Genomic DNA, 13,338 nt, shown 5'->3' with positions numbered 1-13,338 from the left:
GCCTATGAACTCTTTGAAGGCTGACACCCTATCTTATATTTTTGTATTCCAAACCCTTTTAAAGACATATATAAATGCTACCTATTATTATTATTAAAAGTGTAATTGTTTACCAAAATTTAATTGGTAACACATTATCAGTTCCTCATTTGGTCCTTCAATCTCATTCCTTCTCCTTGACCCTAAACTTTCCCATATGAATTCATGTGATAAGGTTCTGATTCTTTCTCTTCACTTATCCCCAAAACACCCCCTTTTACCAGACATCTTTTTACCCATCCTCACCTATTTATTGTGTCCAAGTAGGTAGAAGGCTGAGTCCGGAAGACCTGAGTTCAAATGTGCCCTCAGACAGTGACTATCTGTGTGACCTTAAGCAAGTCCCTTAACTTGTTTGCCTCCAGTTCCTCCACTATAAAATGTGAATAGTAATAGCACCCACTCAAGGGTTGTAAGAATCGTTCCCTGACACATAGTAGGTGCTTAATAAACTTCATTGAAATGAGGTACTTTATTTAAAAAAGCACTTAGCACAATACCTAACACATAATAGGCATTTATATGTCATTCCTTTCTTTTACTTCCTTTGCTGGTTTCACTCCCTTTACCAGCAACCCTTCTTTCCAGGAGCCTCACCCTTCCCTTGTACCTTCTGTCTTAGATGGTTCCAAGGCAGAGTAAGGGCTAGGATATTGGAGTTGTGACATGCCCAGAATAACACACCTAGGAAACATCTAAGGTTACATTTGAACCCAGGACCATCCATCTTCAGGCCAGGCCCTCTATCTACTGGACCACCCAGCTGCTCCTGTCTTTTCCCTTTAACAACTCCAGACTCTTCCAGTATCGACCCCCTTACTGGCTGCAGCCAACTTCCTTCCAAGCTCCTCCCATATTCTGGCCTGTCCCCTCATTCTTTTTATTGGCTCCTCCCCCGCATAGTCTCGTGCCCTTTTAAGGCCCTTCCCCCGCGCGTCTAGGGGCCGGCTGCGCAGGTGTGAATGTTTTACTTTACGCCCGTCGGCTCTTAGCCGTTGGGGTCGGGGTGAACTCTACCCGCGGTTGCCCCGGTTGAGGGCCAAGGGCCGTTGGGAGGTGGCGGTTTTTAGAACTGTCCACGTGGGGCTTGGAGCTGGGATCCCGGGCTGGTACCTGGGCCGTTTGCTTATCTGGAGGGCGGGTGGCCGTAGGTCGAGGCAAGCCAGAGGCTGAGACCCAGGGGCCACCTCGTGGAGGTGAGGCAGGGCCGGTGTGGGGGATGGGGGCGTGGCAGTAAGGACCCCAGGAGGCTGTACGGAATAGAGGGAGAATTCCCTAGTCCTCTGGGGCTTGTGCAGAACTGGCTTCAGATTGCGAGCCGACGTCACGGGGTGCGATGGTCTGCTGGGCAAGGCTGGGGAGAGGTAGAGAGAGGTCTGGGGGGTGTGAGCGGGGCGCAGACCCTGCTGGGCCGGGACATTGCTGTTGGCTGGTATATGGTCTCGGGAGGTGTGGGAGGGAAGTTGTCTCTGGCTGGAAGTCCCCGAGGGAAAGGGTTGGGGGGAGACCTTCGAGGTTGTGTTTGTCTACATGAGGACTGGTCTGTGCATCCTGGGAGGGGGCTCCAACAGCTAACCGACTGGCAGGTTTTGAGGGGCAGTGACCCTTTGGTTGGGGTTACAAGGTTTCTGTAAACCTTCGAGAGTGGCCCTAGAAGGCTACCTGAGCTGTACGTGCATAGAGGAATGTGGCAGGGGTGGCTTAGGGCAGGATCGGCTATGAGTCTCCCTTGGCTGCTTTGTTGTTGTTGTTTTGATGGGAATGCCTAACATTTTAGCATTATAGTGTTTTGGAAGGAGCTCTGAGTTTGTTGTCTGAAAGTTGGTTAGGATGGAGTGTGTTTTGGCTAATTAAGAGAAGCACTCTATCTCTCCAGCCTTTGCTCCTTGGTGTCTTGGAGCCATTGCCCCATCACAATTAGAGGATGGGACAAGGTAATGTCCTAGGTCTTTTCCATATTGATAAATGGGGAATCGAATGCAAAGCCATTTGCAAGGCATAGAAATATTAGTTGTTTTTTAAATTTGATTAGCCAGCAAAAAAAGGTATAACTATAAAACTAAAGTAGCTAAACATTCCTTAAGTAATCATTGGAGGCATTAAAAAAAAAACAACCCAATTCACGTTTTATCCCCGTTTTACAATTATATTAAATCCATTATAGCATTTATGTAATGCTTATAATTTTATAATGTCCATTGTTCATTTTAAAAGGCTTCTATGTACTCTGGGTAGATGTAAGAATAATACTGGATGTCCAGTTCTTTGAATAAATAATGTACTCTTGGGCAGCAAAAGAATTTTTAGTTGTGTCTATGAAATACTTAAGGAAAGAGAGAAGGGCTTCTATTGCTTCCTATTGGTTTTCTATTGGCTCATTTTTAAAGGATCCTTTAGAGCATTCTCTAAACGACAAGATGCACAGCATGGTTAGGATCTGTACAGGAGAATCCACACTAATGACATTGTGAATTTTGGTTTGAAATATTTTTTCTACAAAAGCAATAACTTTTTAAGCTCTTTTTTTGCCCAGAGGAGCAAGACATGAAAGACTTGGGCAGAGAGGAAAGGGTATTTATTTACTCTGTGAATAATTATAGCTATGGAGATATTTAGAATTCCTTCAGGTTGAGGAATAAAAACTTGGGCTTTAATCCAGACTTAATTTATTTCTAATAGTTGATAATATTTTTTGCTAGGGTAAGCTGTGCAGATGAAGAATAGTTCAGTAGCTGAAAATGATTGAAGTTTTCATACTTAAGGTAAATATTTTAAAGCTAGTTTAAAGTTTTTGTAGTTATAAAATTGCAGTCTTTTTGCAATCTACTGTTTTATGTTTTTAATGACCCTTGATTTCCATAAAGTATTGCTATAAATTCAAAATTTGAATGTGGGTCCTTTGGTCTCCAGGCTTGGGCCCACTATCCAGTGTGCTACCTAGCTGACCCAAACTATTGTTACAAATTGGGATAAAAGTTTAGTTTTTAGGTGAGCTAATTTTGTTGCCATTTTAGTTGAGCTAATCCCTGGATAGAAATTGTGTCTAAAAATGTACTGTTATAAAAGCAAAAGTGTCCAACAGAGCCATACCTGTTGAAATTATATTAAAATGTAATTGGGAAATATAAAATAAAATAAAATGTAAATAATGTTAATGTGTGGTTTTTCTAAGGCAATATGTACCCTAACAAGGTACACCGGGACCATTCCATAGAATTTCATGCTTCCCCCCCTCCCAATTTTGAGTTTGATACCACTTCTATAAAGAACTACAAGTGGGGAAGCTAGGTTGCTCAGTGGATAACAGACCAGGAGTCTGTGGGTGTGGTAAGGTAGGGGATGGAAAGGAAACTGGGATGGGACCTGGGTTTAAGTCTGGCCTCAGACATTTCCTAGATGTGTGACCCTGGACAAGTTACCTAACCCTCCTTACCTAGCCCTTACTGTTCTTCTGCCTGAAAACCAATACACAGTATTGATTCTAAGACAGAAGGTAAGGGTTTAAAAAAAGAACTACAACTAATTAAGTCAATTTGTACATGACAAGCCAGTGTCATATCACCAGATTTAGATGAATTTAGGGTTATTTTTTTATTTACAAAGGGAGAAGAGACTTGAAGATTGTTAATATACAAAAGGTCTTGTATAGTGGGAGGAGTCCTGGGTTTTGAGTTAGCAGACCTAACCTGAAATCAAGCATTAACTTATTTGATTTTGGACTAGCCACCTAACTGTTTCTCTCTTCAGACCCAAAGGCCTGAAAGTTTCTTTTTGTTTAATCTACAATCCTATGATCAAGAATGTGGTGCTTCTACTGCCTACTTCAGTATAGGTGGCACAGTAGATAGAGTACTGATCTTGGAATTGGGATGACCTGAATTCAAACCTGACCTCAGGCACTTAGGGTGATCTTGTAAAGTGGACAATAATAGCACCTTCTCTTAGGATTATTATGAGGATCAAATAAGATAATAATTGTAATGTATTTAGCACAGTGCCAAGCATGTAGTAAGCTCTATATAAATATTACCTATTATATTTCCATAGTGAAATTTTTAAAGTTTAATGGGTAGGCAGAGGCTACAATTTTTAAAAAATTTTAATTAAAAAAAATTTTCCCTATGGTTACATGATTCTTGTTGTCACCCATCCCCCCTCTTCCCTCCTTCCTCCTAGAGCTGACAAGCAATTTCACTGGGTTATACATATATTATTATTATTCAAGTCCTATTCCCAAATTACTCATTTTTGTAAGAGAGTAATCTTTTAAAACCAAAACCCCAAATCATATGCCCATAGAAGTGATAAATCATGTTTTCTTCTGGATTTCTACTCCCACAGTTCTTTCTCTGAATGTGGATAGCATTCTTCCTCATAAGTCCCTTAGAATTATCCTGGATCATTTCATTGCTTTTAGTAGCAAAGTCCATTACATATGATCATCCCACAGTGTTACTGTGTACAATGTTCTCCTGGTTCTGCTCATTTCACTCCACATCAGTTCATGTAGGTCTTTCTAGTTCTAATAGAAATCAAACAGTTCATTTCTTATAGCACAATGGCATTCCATCACCATCACATACCACAATTTGTTCAGCCATTTCCCAATTGAGGGATATCCCTTATTTTTCCAATTTTTTGCCACCACAAAAAGCACAGCTATAAATATTTTTGTACAAACAGAACCTTTCTCATTTTTTTTGATCTCTTTGGGATACAAACCTAGTAGTGGTATTGCTGGATCAAAGGACACATGTTCTTTTAAAGCCCTTTGAGCATAATTCCAAATTGCCTTCCAGAATGGTTGGATCAATTCACAACTCCACCAGCAGTGCGTTAGTGTCCCAATTTTGCCAGATCCCCACCAACATTTATTATTTTCCTTTACTGTCATATTGACCAATCTGCTAGGTGTGAGGTGGTACCTCAGAGTTGTGTTGATTTGCATTTCTCTATTTAGGGATTTAGAACACTTTTTTTCATGTGATTATTGGTAGAGGCTCATCATTTTTACTCATCACAGACTAACAGCTTCGTTTGTGAACTGGTCCAACTATTTTGGTGAGCAATTTGGAATAATGATTTTGAAAAGTGAATAAAATGTTTGTACTCTCAGAAACCCCTCTGTTAGTCATATGCTCCAATAAGGTCATCATTCCTAGGAACAGCATTTGCTTCTGTAGAGAATTAGCTGCACGTCCTTTAAGCCATAGGATAAGTGAGGTGTTCCCAAAGGTCATGAAGGTAGGAGAAAAAGCAAGCTTATCAGGCTACATAAGCTGGTATCCTCTTATTGCTTGCAAATCCACAACCTATATATGATGCTTATTCTGGGCTTGGGGAGGAGAGACACTTAACATTTATTGATGCCTTAAAATGTCATATTACATTTTTATTAATATCTTTTAAACACCTTTATTTCTGATTATATCTTTCATCTACCTAGAAAGATATTCCTTGTAATAAATAGAATTTTAAAGGATGGAGGAGGTAGAGTAAGTAAAAGTAGTTTATTGATGTTTACCAACATTTCCAGCTAACTCGGACAGTGGCTTCATAGGTCCATACCTTTGTAAAAAAGAAAGTCGTCCCCCCCCCCCCCCACACACACACCTTTGTTGGGTCTAAGCTTAGTTGTTATAATTGTAATGACATAGTTCAGATTTGGTTTTTGTTGTGGTTTTTCATGATGATACTGTTTTAGTTGTATATATTATTTTCCCAGTCCTATTTATTTCACCTGGCATTCATACAAGATTTTAAAAAATATTTCTCTATATTCAATTTTTATAATTATATTTTAGTATTCATTTTTTAAAATTTTGAGTTCCAAATTCTTTTTGCCTTTCCATTCAGCCTCTCCTACCCATTGAGAAGGCAAGAATTGACATCAGTTTGCCATATGAAGTCATGAAGAAAATATTTCCATGTTAATATCATTTCTTACAGAGCAATAATAATGTTACATTCATGTACCACAACTTGTTTAGTCAATCTTTTATTTATAATTTATTTTGCTCAAGCAGGATTCTGAAATGGGCTTTTGCTAATGTTAAATGTTTCTAAATGGAAAAGCAGCTATGTATATAGTTTAATAATATGGAGTGAACTACATGAATTGGTAGAATATTTTTTATAATCCTATGTATTTAAGGGTGTGTATAAGCAGTGTATTGATCTTAGACCCAAAGATGTAGAAGAAGTAAAGCCATTACTCTTAAGAAGGAGAGGTAGATATTCTTATCAACATAATTTTAAAATATGGGCTAAAATGTTTTCTAAATAATTTTTAAATTTTAGTGTATTCAGTGATTTGTACCAGTTGAAATTGTTTAAAGTCTATCTATATTGTGGATTAGGTACCATATCTTCATTAGAGAAAAACTGTTTCCTAGTCACCCATTTTCTTAATTTATCTTTGTCTTAAGGGGGACTGGTTAAATGTATCTACAGTGTGTTATTAGCCATTCCTGGGTTTAGTAGCATAATCTTGGCAGATAAAAAACAGGATATATCACCTAAGTTTGATCAGATACTTCTTTGATTACTGAATTCATATGTCATTATTTAGAATTGTGTGGTTTTCAGAGCTTCATTAAGAGGGACCTCAAGAAATGTCAAGAGATAAAAGAAATCTCTCTTAAGATGTTGATTGCTTTAGTTTTATATTGTTGGCTTGATACTTCCAAAGGGAATGGAGAGAAGGTGCAGTTCTTGAAGAAGTCATTTATAGTTGGCTTTAGAATACACTCATATGTCACCTCACATACTTTTCAAGCCCTCTTCTCCAGTTCAGTTTTCCAATTTGCTCTATTAAGTTTTTAAGTCTTTTCCCTTAAGAAATAAATAAAATTTCATAGTCTATTATTTATTTTATACACCTGTGTTATTATATATATTATAAGATTTATAAGCAAATTTGTATTTTGAAGACTTTTAGAAACATATGTTATGATACTAAAATTGTATTTATTTTTGTTGTCCTTTAGATCACTAATTGTTTCTTTTTAAAATTAGATTGAAGATCCCGGATGCTTCTGGGTTATTATAAAAGGATGTGATACCTTTTTAGATCATGAAACAGAATACCAAAAGCTAAATATTGAAATGAATAACTTCTATAATAGTGTATATAAAGATGTAGAAAAAGTAAAGCCATTACTCTTGGAAGAAGGACAGGTAAATATCCTTATTTTGAATTTTGAAATATACGCTAAAATGTTTTTTCTTTTTAAATTAAAAATAAAAGCTTCTTCTTTCTCCTCCTCCTCCTGTCTTCTTCCTCCCCCTCCTCCCCCTCTTACTCCCCTTCCTCCTCCTCCCCTCCTCCCCCCCAAATTAAGAGGCAACCAAGTTTAGTAGATAAGAGCACAGAATTTGAAGTGAGAAGATCTGGCTTCTATCAGTTGTGCCACTGATAAAGGTCACTTAATAACCTAATTGAATTGAAGTTGTATCCATTTTTGTTCTCTAATTCAATGATTCTGTGATTTCTGTAATGTTAATTAGGAAACTTGTTTGTTTTTGCAGGCTTGTGTGGTTTACTGTCAGGAACTGAAGTGCTGGTGTAGAGCAGTTATTAAGTCAATCATGTCCTCTGCAGATCATTATTTAGCAGAATGCTTCCTGGTGGATTTTGCCAGATATGTTCCTGTAAAATCAAAAAAGTATGTAGACATTGTGAGCTTTTTTTTTTTTTTGAGAAATTTTTAATTTGCAACTTGAAGTATTAGAGTACAAGTACTTTGGAGAAAAGATAAAAAGAGCTAGTACCTGCTGACTCAATTCTATACTCTGTGAATGAAGGGAAAAGTAGGTTATAGGGATCAGATGAAGGACACTTGTCTTTTATTCCCCATCTTCCAATAGGCTATACTTAAAACAAAACTTGGACCTAAAAAAAGGCAGTTTCTGGAATTGTGCATATAAGGAGGTTGTAAAAAAAGAATGTCCATGTGGACTTTGGGAGAGGGGTTCTCTTACCACTGTGATTTTTATAATGGTCTATTTCCCTGCTAGAACCTTCTTTTTCTGTTTTGCTTTTATGGGAACTGTTTTGTTAACAGATTTATGGATAATTTAAATTTTCTTTTAGCATTTGGCTCTTTTGAAAACTGTCACACCATAAATTCAGTTAGCTTCCAAGCAAAAGAATGATGGAATTAGTTGAAAGCACCTGACTTGGTATCTAATATGAAACCTCCAAACAACAGAGTACCTAAATTGACCAAGACATAGTCGGTCTGCTCAGTGTTTAAGGAGGTTCAATAACTGTTAGGTAGGTAGTAGTTTATTCATTCAAATGATGATATTGCAAATGATAAGGGACTGTTTTTTGTTGGAAAACAGTTTGTCATGAGTTTTAGAAGAATTGAGATTAAAATGTATCATCAGCTCCCCATAATAATCAATGAACCCTCTAGTTTTTAGTGGTACTAAGCTTGCCATTTTGTATGTCTACCTAATAATATACTTTAGATATTATGAATCTGAGTTCTTTGTTAGCTGTTTGGGACTTAATTTGACAAGTGAAAGTACTGGTTTATTTATGAGTTCTTTATATAAAAGTAAATGCCCTGAATTACTTAGTCAAATTCAAGAGCAATGTGTTATCACCTTTTTATAAATGAGTGAAATGTCATTTATTAAGTGCTTTGTGTTAGGCATTTTGTAATTAATATTTGTCTTTTTCACTATTGTTAAGCATCCGAGTTGCAGTAGAAGCTTTCATGCAGCTTCCTTATAGAGCAAAAAAGTTTCGACTATACTGCACCAAACCTGTCACGTTACATATTGACTTCTGTGAAGATAATGCAGAAATTGTGTAAGTGTGATTTCTTAGAAATATTGAATATTGTGTGATGTCTTACATTAATTAAATGCATGTTATATTTTTATATTTGTATATGATATAGTTAATATAAATATAATTGGGAATAAATGAATATAAAATATTTATATATTTAACATATTTATATATCCTGGATTTTTCCAGGATATATATATATAAATATGAAAAAAAAATTTTTTTCATATTTCAGTTGAACAAATATTCTCAAAAATTTGGCAGAATGAACCTTTTTCAAAATATTAAGATTTTATTTGCCTATAACTGAGTTTATGGTTGCCAGAATATATTCTTGACATTCTTTCTAGTTTGTTTAATTACTATGAATAACTGATAACTATAAGACATTTGTAATGTAAATACGTCTTTTTCTGGGCTCCTCTTACTCTTTCTTTTCACTCTATCTACTACTTGTGTTGATTCTTCTCTCATTTTAACATTTACTCCTTTCTGCTTCCTATTTAATTCAACAAACATTTATCAAGTCCCCATTTGTCATCTTCTCTGCTATTCACTTTCTTTCCCTTTCCCATGATTTCTCCACTTCCTTTCTATTCCCCTTGTGGTTCTCACTCCCATGGACATCCTATTCTTCTGCTTCCTTTCTTTATTTCTTTTTTTTTTAAATAGATCAGAAATTTATTGTATGTTCTGTTTGAATACACTGAATGTAGAAAGATTAGTGTATGCTTTTGGTGCTCCTGGTAAGTTTTAAAGAGGCACTAAATATGAGGGGCTGCCAGTTGGAAGTAGAGATGGAAAACTTCAGACCTGATTGTGTGGCTGATTTCAGATTGTGAAGTTTTAATCTCTAGTGAAATTAGGCCGCTCCCTTTAAAAGAGCTCAATGTGTTAAGGTAGCCAGCATTTTGGGAGGGCATTTTGCATGCTGGCCTGTTGAAACATTTAAATACTTTTAAATACAAAATATTCAGCTTTGAAGTTTTTATTCAATATTGGAAAACTTCCAAGTCTAGGGTGTTTAAGCCAGGAAGGGCTGGTCTGCATTCCTCCTTTCAATTGGACTTTTTAACCCAAAAAGTTAATCTTTAGCTTTGGTTTCCATTTTTTCAGTATCATCTCCATCCATCTCAGCGTTTTCCCTCTCAAACCTCTCCAGTTGTCTTCAAAGCTCAGTTTCATGTGTCTGTAACAACCTTGGGCTCCATTTGAACATGGAAGACACCCCTCTTTTCTTCAGTCTTTTCTTTGATAACAGCCATAGCCTGATTGAGGATAGAGAGACCTTCTGTTCTCTCTAGAGTTGTTGTAGTCATAACATATTGAGGAGGTGCTATTACGTTAATCTTGATAGGCATGTCTTCTGTGGAACAATTCAAACCTGCTTCCAGAGCCTCTTTTACAGCATCAATACCCTTATAACCATAACAAGCTACTTCAATATCAGTTTGAATTTTGACAGCTTGTGGTGTCAGGCATCTATGTTATCAATAAGCACTCACCTCTCATCTTCATTCAAATCTAGCCCATCCAGGATTTAAGGGTCTGAGCCTGCATGTTTAAATGCATCATAGGCACCATATCCTAGTCTCTTTTATTTGTCATCAAAGACCCAGGCAGTTCTCTGGAACAAGCTTTCCAACTGCTCATCTTTACTGCACTCGACTGTTAAGGTAAAATTCCCAAGACTGTTAAGGATAAATTTAGGGTTGTTGACTGAATATATATTATTAGTGGTCGCCGGGGATTAAAATTCAATCCCAATGACATACTCAAGTCAGTTTGGGATTTTATGGTGGTATAATTACAATAGAAGGGAGAATTAAAACTGCTCCAGCCCAGGCTGAGCCAGGCAGAAGTTCAGAGGCCTCAGCCAAGGGGCCTCTCCAGAAAGCCAAGGAAAAGGGGAATCAGTCTTATCACTCACATGTCACCATCTAAAAGTAAGCAGTCTGATGAGCTCCTCCAGGCTTGAGTTCCAAGGCCAACTCCACCAAAGCTGCAAGCCCACCAAATGCCACTAAGAGCTCCCAATGCTGCCAAGAGCACGATCACAGGAAGTGACCCGAAATATATAAGCCGTTTTTTACATCACTTCCTTTGTCTAACATGTACCAATGGTGGCTTAAGCTTGGCTTAGGACAGCCCAGGGGGTCAGTCAGTTGTTTGTGATTTGTCACTTGCTAGCACATGCCGGTTATAGGCCATCCTCCCCTATAAGTGGGGGTGTATAATATTCCTTGGTTGCTAAAATTCTAAAGACTAAGCAGGGTGGAGTAAATATAAAATTCACACTAACACAATATGGCGAAGAATGCTATAAACAGTTTTGGATTTGCTGAATTTGTCTTCACATTTGATTGCTTCTTCTGGAGAAACTTCTTTTTGACAAATAGATATAGCCTTTTCCTTGTCTACTCTAATGACAACCACACATTCATTTCTGTCAATTTAGATGAGTTTATTAATGGAGCAGTTACATCTTCTAGACAGCTCACTTAGAAGAATCATGCCTTCAATATTATTGTATTCCAGTAGACTGACAAAAGCTCCCGTTTCAACAATGGACCATACATACATTTACCATTATGACATTTTCTACTTCAGGAAATTTGTGCTGATAGAATCTACAACTTAATCCTGGCATTCTGAAGTATTTACATATGGGACCCTGCACTGTTCTCTACCCTCTGGGAGATGCCCAGACCTCAGGCCTCACTAGAGCCCACAGTCACCACTGCCCTTCTACTTCCTTTCTAACTAACTCTTATGGGTTCCACTGTCCATCTTTTTTGTTGTTCCCTTTCTATACAAGGAGATGGAAGATAGGGAAATAGTTTATATCTGTTCATTACAGCCTCCTTTGCAACTTTCCTTCTGTCACTTATGTTTCCCTCTCCAGCTTTGCTGCTCACAGCTTCTATCTTCCACTCCACCTCATCTCCCTTTAATCCCTTGCATGATTGAAGTCAGATGTTTTGACTCTGTTTCACATCTGAATCCTTCCTGGTTCACTTTCCTTTGACCTTTTGCCTCCTAAACTCCATGTATTCTTTATCTGTTCATGCCATGACATCCTCTTCTTGCACTACTCAGCTATTTTCTAATGTTATGTTAGCTGGTCTTCTAACCTTGCTTATTTCCTCACATGATTCCTTGGATTAGTTTCTTTGCCCTTTAACTCTCACTTTTCCTTTATGTCTCTGTCATAGTGAACTTTGCCTTTCTTTAGCAAGGCTCTACTTCTTACCTTTTCTTATTCCTTAACTGATATAACAGATTTAATTCTTTCTCTTTTCAGTTGTATCACAACTTCATCTCCTCTCTTTTTTTTTTTTGACCCCTCATCTCAATCTGCCTTTTTTATTCCCAATTTTACTTGCTTTGGGAGCTGTCATCATTTCTTTCAAGTCATAGACACAGCCTATCATCTGGTTTGTTATTCTTTCCTTAACTAGGGATATTTTAGAGAAATACATGGTTGTTGTCCTCTAATCAGCATCAATGAGTAAGAGTGTGCCCTGAATGTACATAATTTTCCTTTAGAAATCCTATTGATTTTTCATCCATTATTTTGTTTAAATGCTTCTTGACTTGGTATATATCCATTGCTCTTCCATAGACTAGCTAGGCTTGTCTCTCTGGCATATATTCAGCATACATATAAAATCTTTCCTGTGCATTTATTTCACAGACAAAAATATGCTATTTTACTTTTATCTTAGATATAATGTATACATACACATATATACACATGCATGTCCAGAGTATCCCATAGCCTAAGTACAACTTTAAGTTTATTAAAGCTTAAATAAATGTTTAGAAATTTCTTATGAGACAAAGAGGTACTTAAGGGAAACATGAATAGTTCTGCTATCCAAATTAAGGTCATTTCCAATAATACTTAGCAAAATAATAGGAACTAGAAGTTCTAGTTCTAATCTCCCCTTCACTGGTAAACCATATTCAGGAATTCTGTGTTTTAGTTCCAACTGCCATAATTGGCAAGCTGATGTTAGCTAGAGGAAGGTGACTGGGATAACAGAAGGTTATCTTGAGGCGCTAACCTTTATTCTCGGCAAATAACTGTTTCATTCTTCTTTAATGCAGATAGTATCATAGTATAGATCCATCTTAGTATATCCTCTATTATCATCCTATTCTAGTTATAATTAAAATTTTCTTTTTAAATGTTTACTGATGCTTTAAAAAAAACCAAAAATCCTTACTTTCCATCTTAGGATCAATACTATGTATTGGTTCCAAGGCAGAAGAGTAGTAAGGGCTAGGCAGTGACTTGCCCAGGGTCACACAGCTGGGAAGTGTCTGAGGTCAGTTTGGGACCTAGGACCTCCCATCTCTGGGCCTGGCTCTCAATCCATTGAGTCACTCCGCTGCCCCCAACCGACACTTTTTTAACAGCACTGTAATTTCCCTATGACTCCCCATTCTAGAATAACTCTGCCATAACAAGTACAGTCAAGCAAAGT

The 13,338-nt window shown here is 37.2% G+C and overlaps 1 protein-coding gene and 1 pseudogene across 8 annotated transcripts in view; one reads left to right on the top strand and one right to left on the bottom strand.

Moving 5' to 3' along the window:
* The first annotated feature begins 677 nt into the window (after positions 1 to 677).
* Positions 678 to 13,338, top strand: part of TDRD12 (tudor domain containing 12) — a 79,185-nt gene continuing 66,524 nt past the window's right edge. For 3 of the 8 annotated variants that reach the window (XM_016428036.2, XM_056812199.1, XM_016428032.2), the window contains exons 1-5: positions 680 to 1,235; positions 2,739 to 2,801; positions 7,057 to 7,218; positions 7,570 to 7,706; positions 8,744 to 8,863. In XM_016428036.2, the coding sequence (XP_016283522.1) occupies positions 2,778 to 2,801; positions 7,057 to 7,218; positions 7,570 to 7,706; positions 8,744 to 8,863 (443 nt within the window). In that variant the 5' untranslated portion in view covers positions 680 to 1,235; positions 2,739 to 2,777. The other 5 variants (XM_056812200.1, XM_007474780.2, XM_056812197.1 and 2 more) reach the window with 4 other exon arrangements.
* Positions 9,930 to 11,495, bottom strand: LOC100011838 (eukaryotic translation initiation factor 2 subunit 1-like; annotated as a pseudogene).

The sequence above is a fragment of the Monodelphis domestica genome, chromosome 1 (assembly GCF_027887165.1).
Source record: "Monodelphis domestica isolate mMonDom1 chromosome 1, mMonDom1.pri, whole genome shotgun sequence".
NCBI classification, from domain to species: Eukaryota; Metazoa; Chordata; class Mammalia; order Didelphimorphia; family Didelphidae; genus Monodelphis; species Monodelphis domestica.
This window is presented reverse-complemented; position numbering and strand designations above follow the sequence as displayed.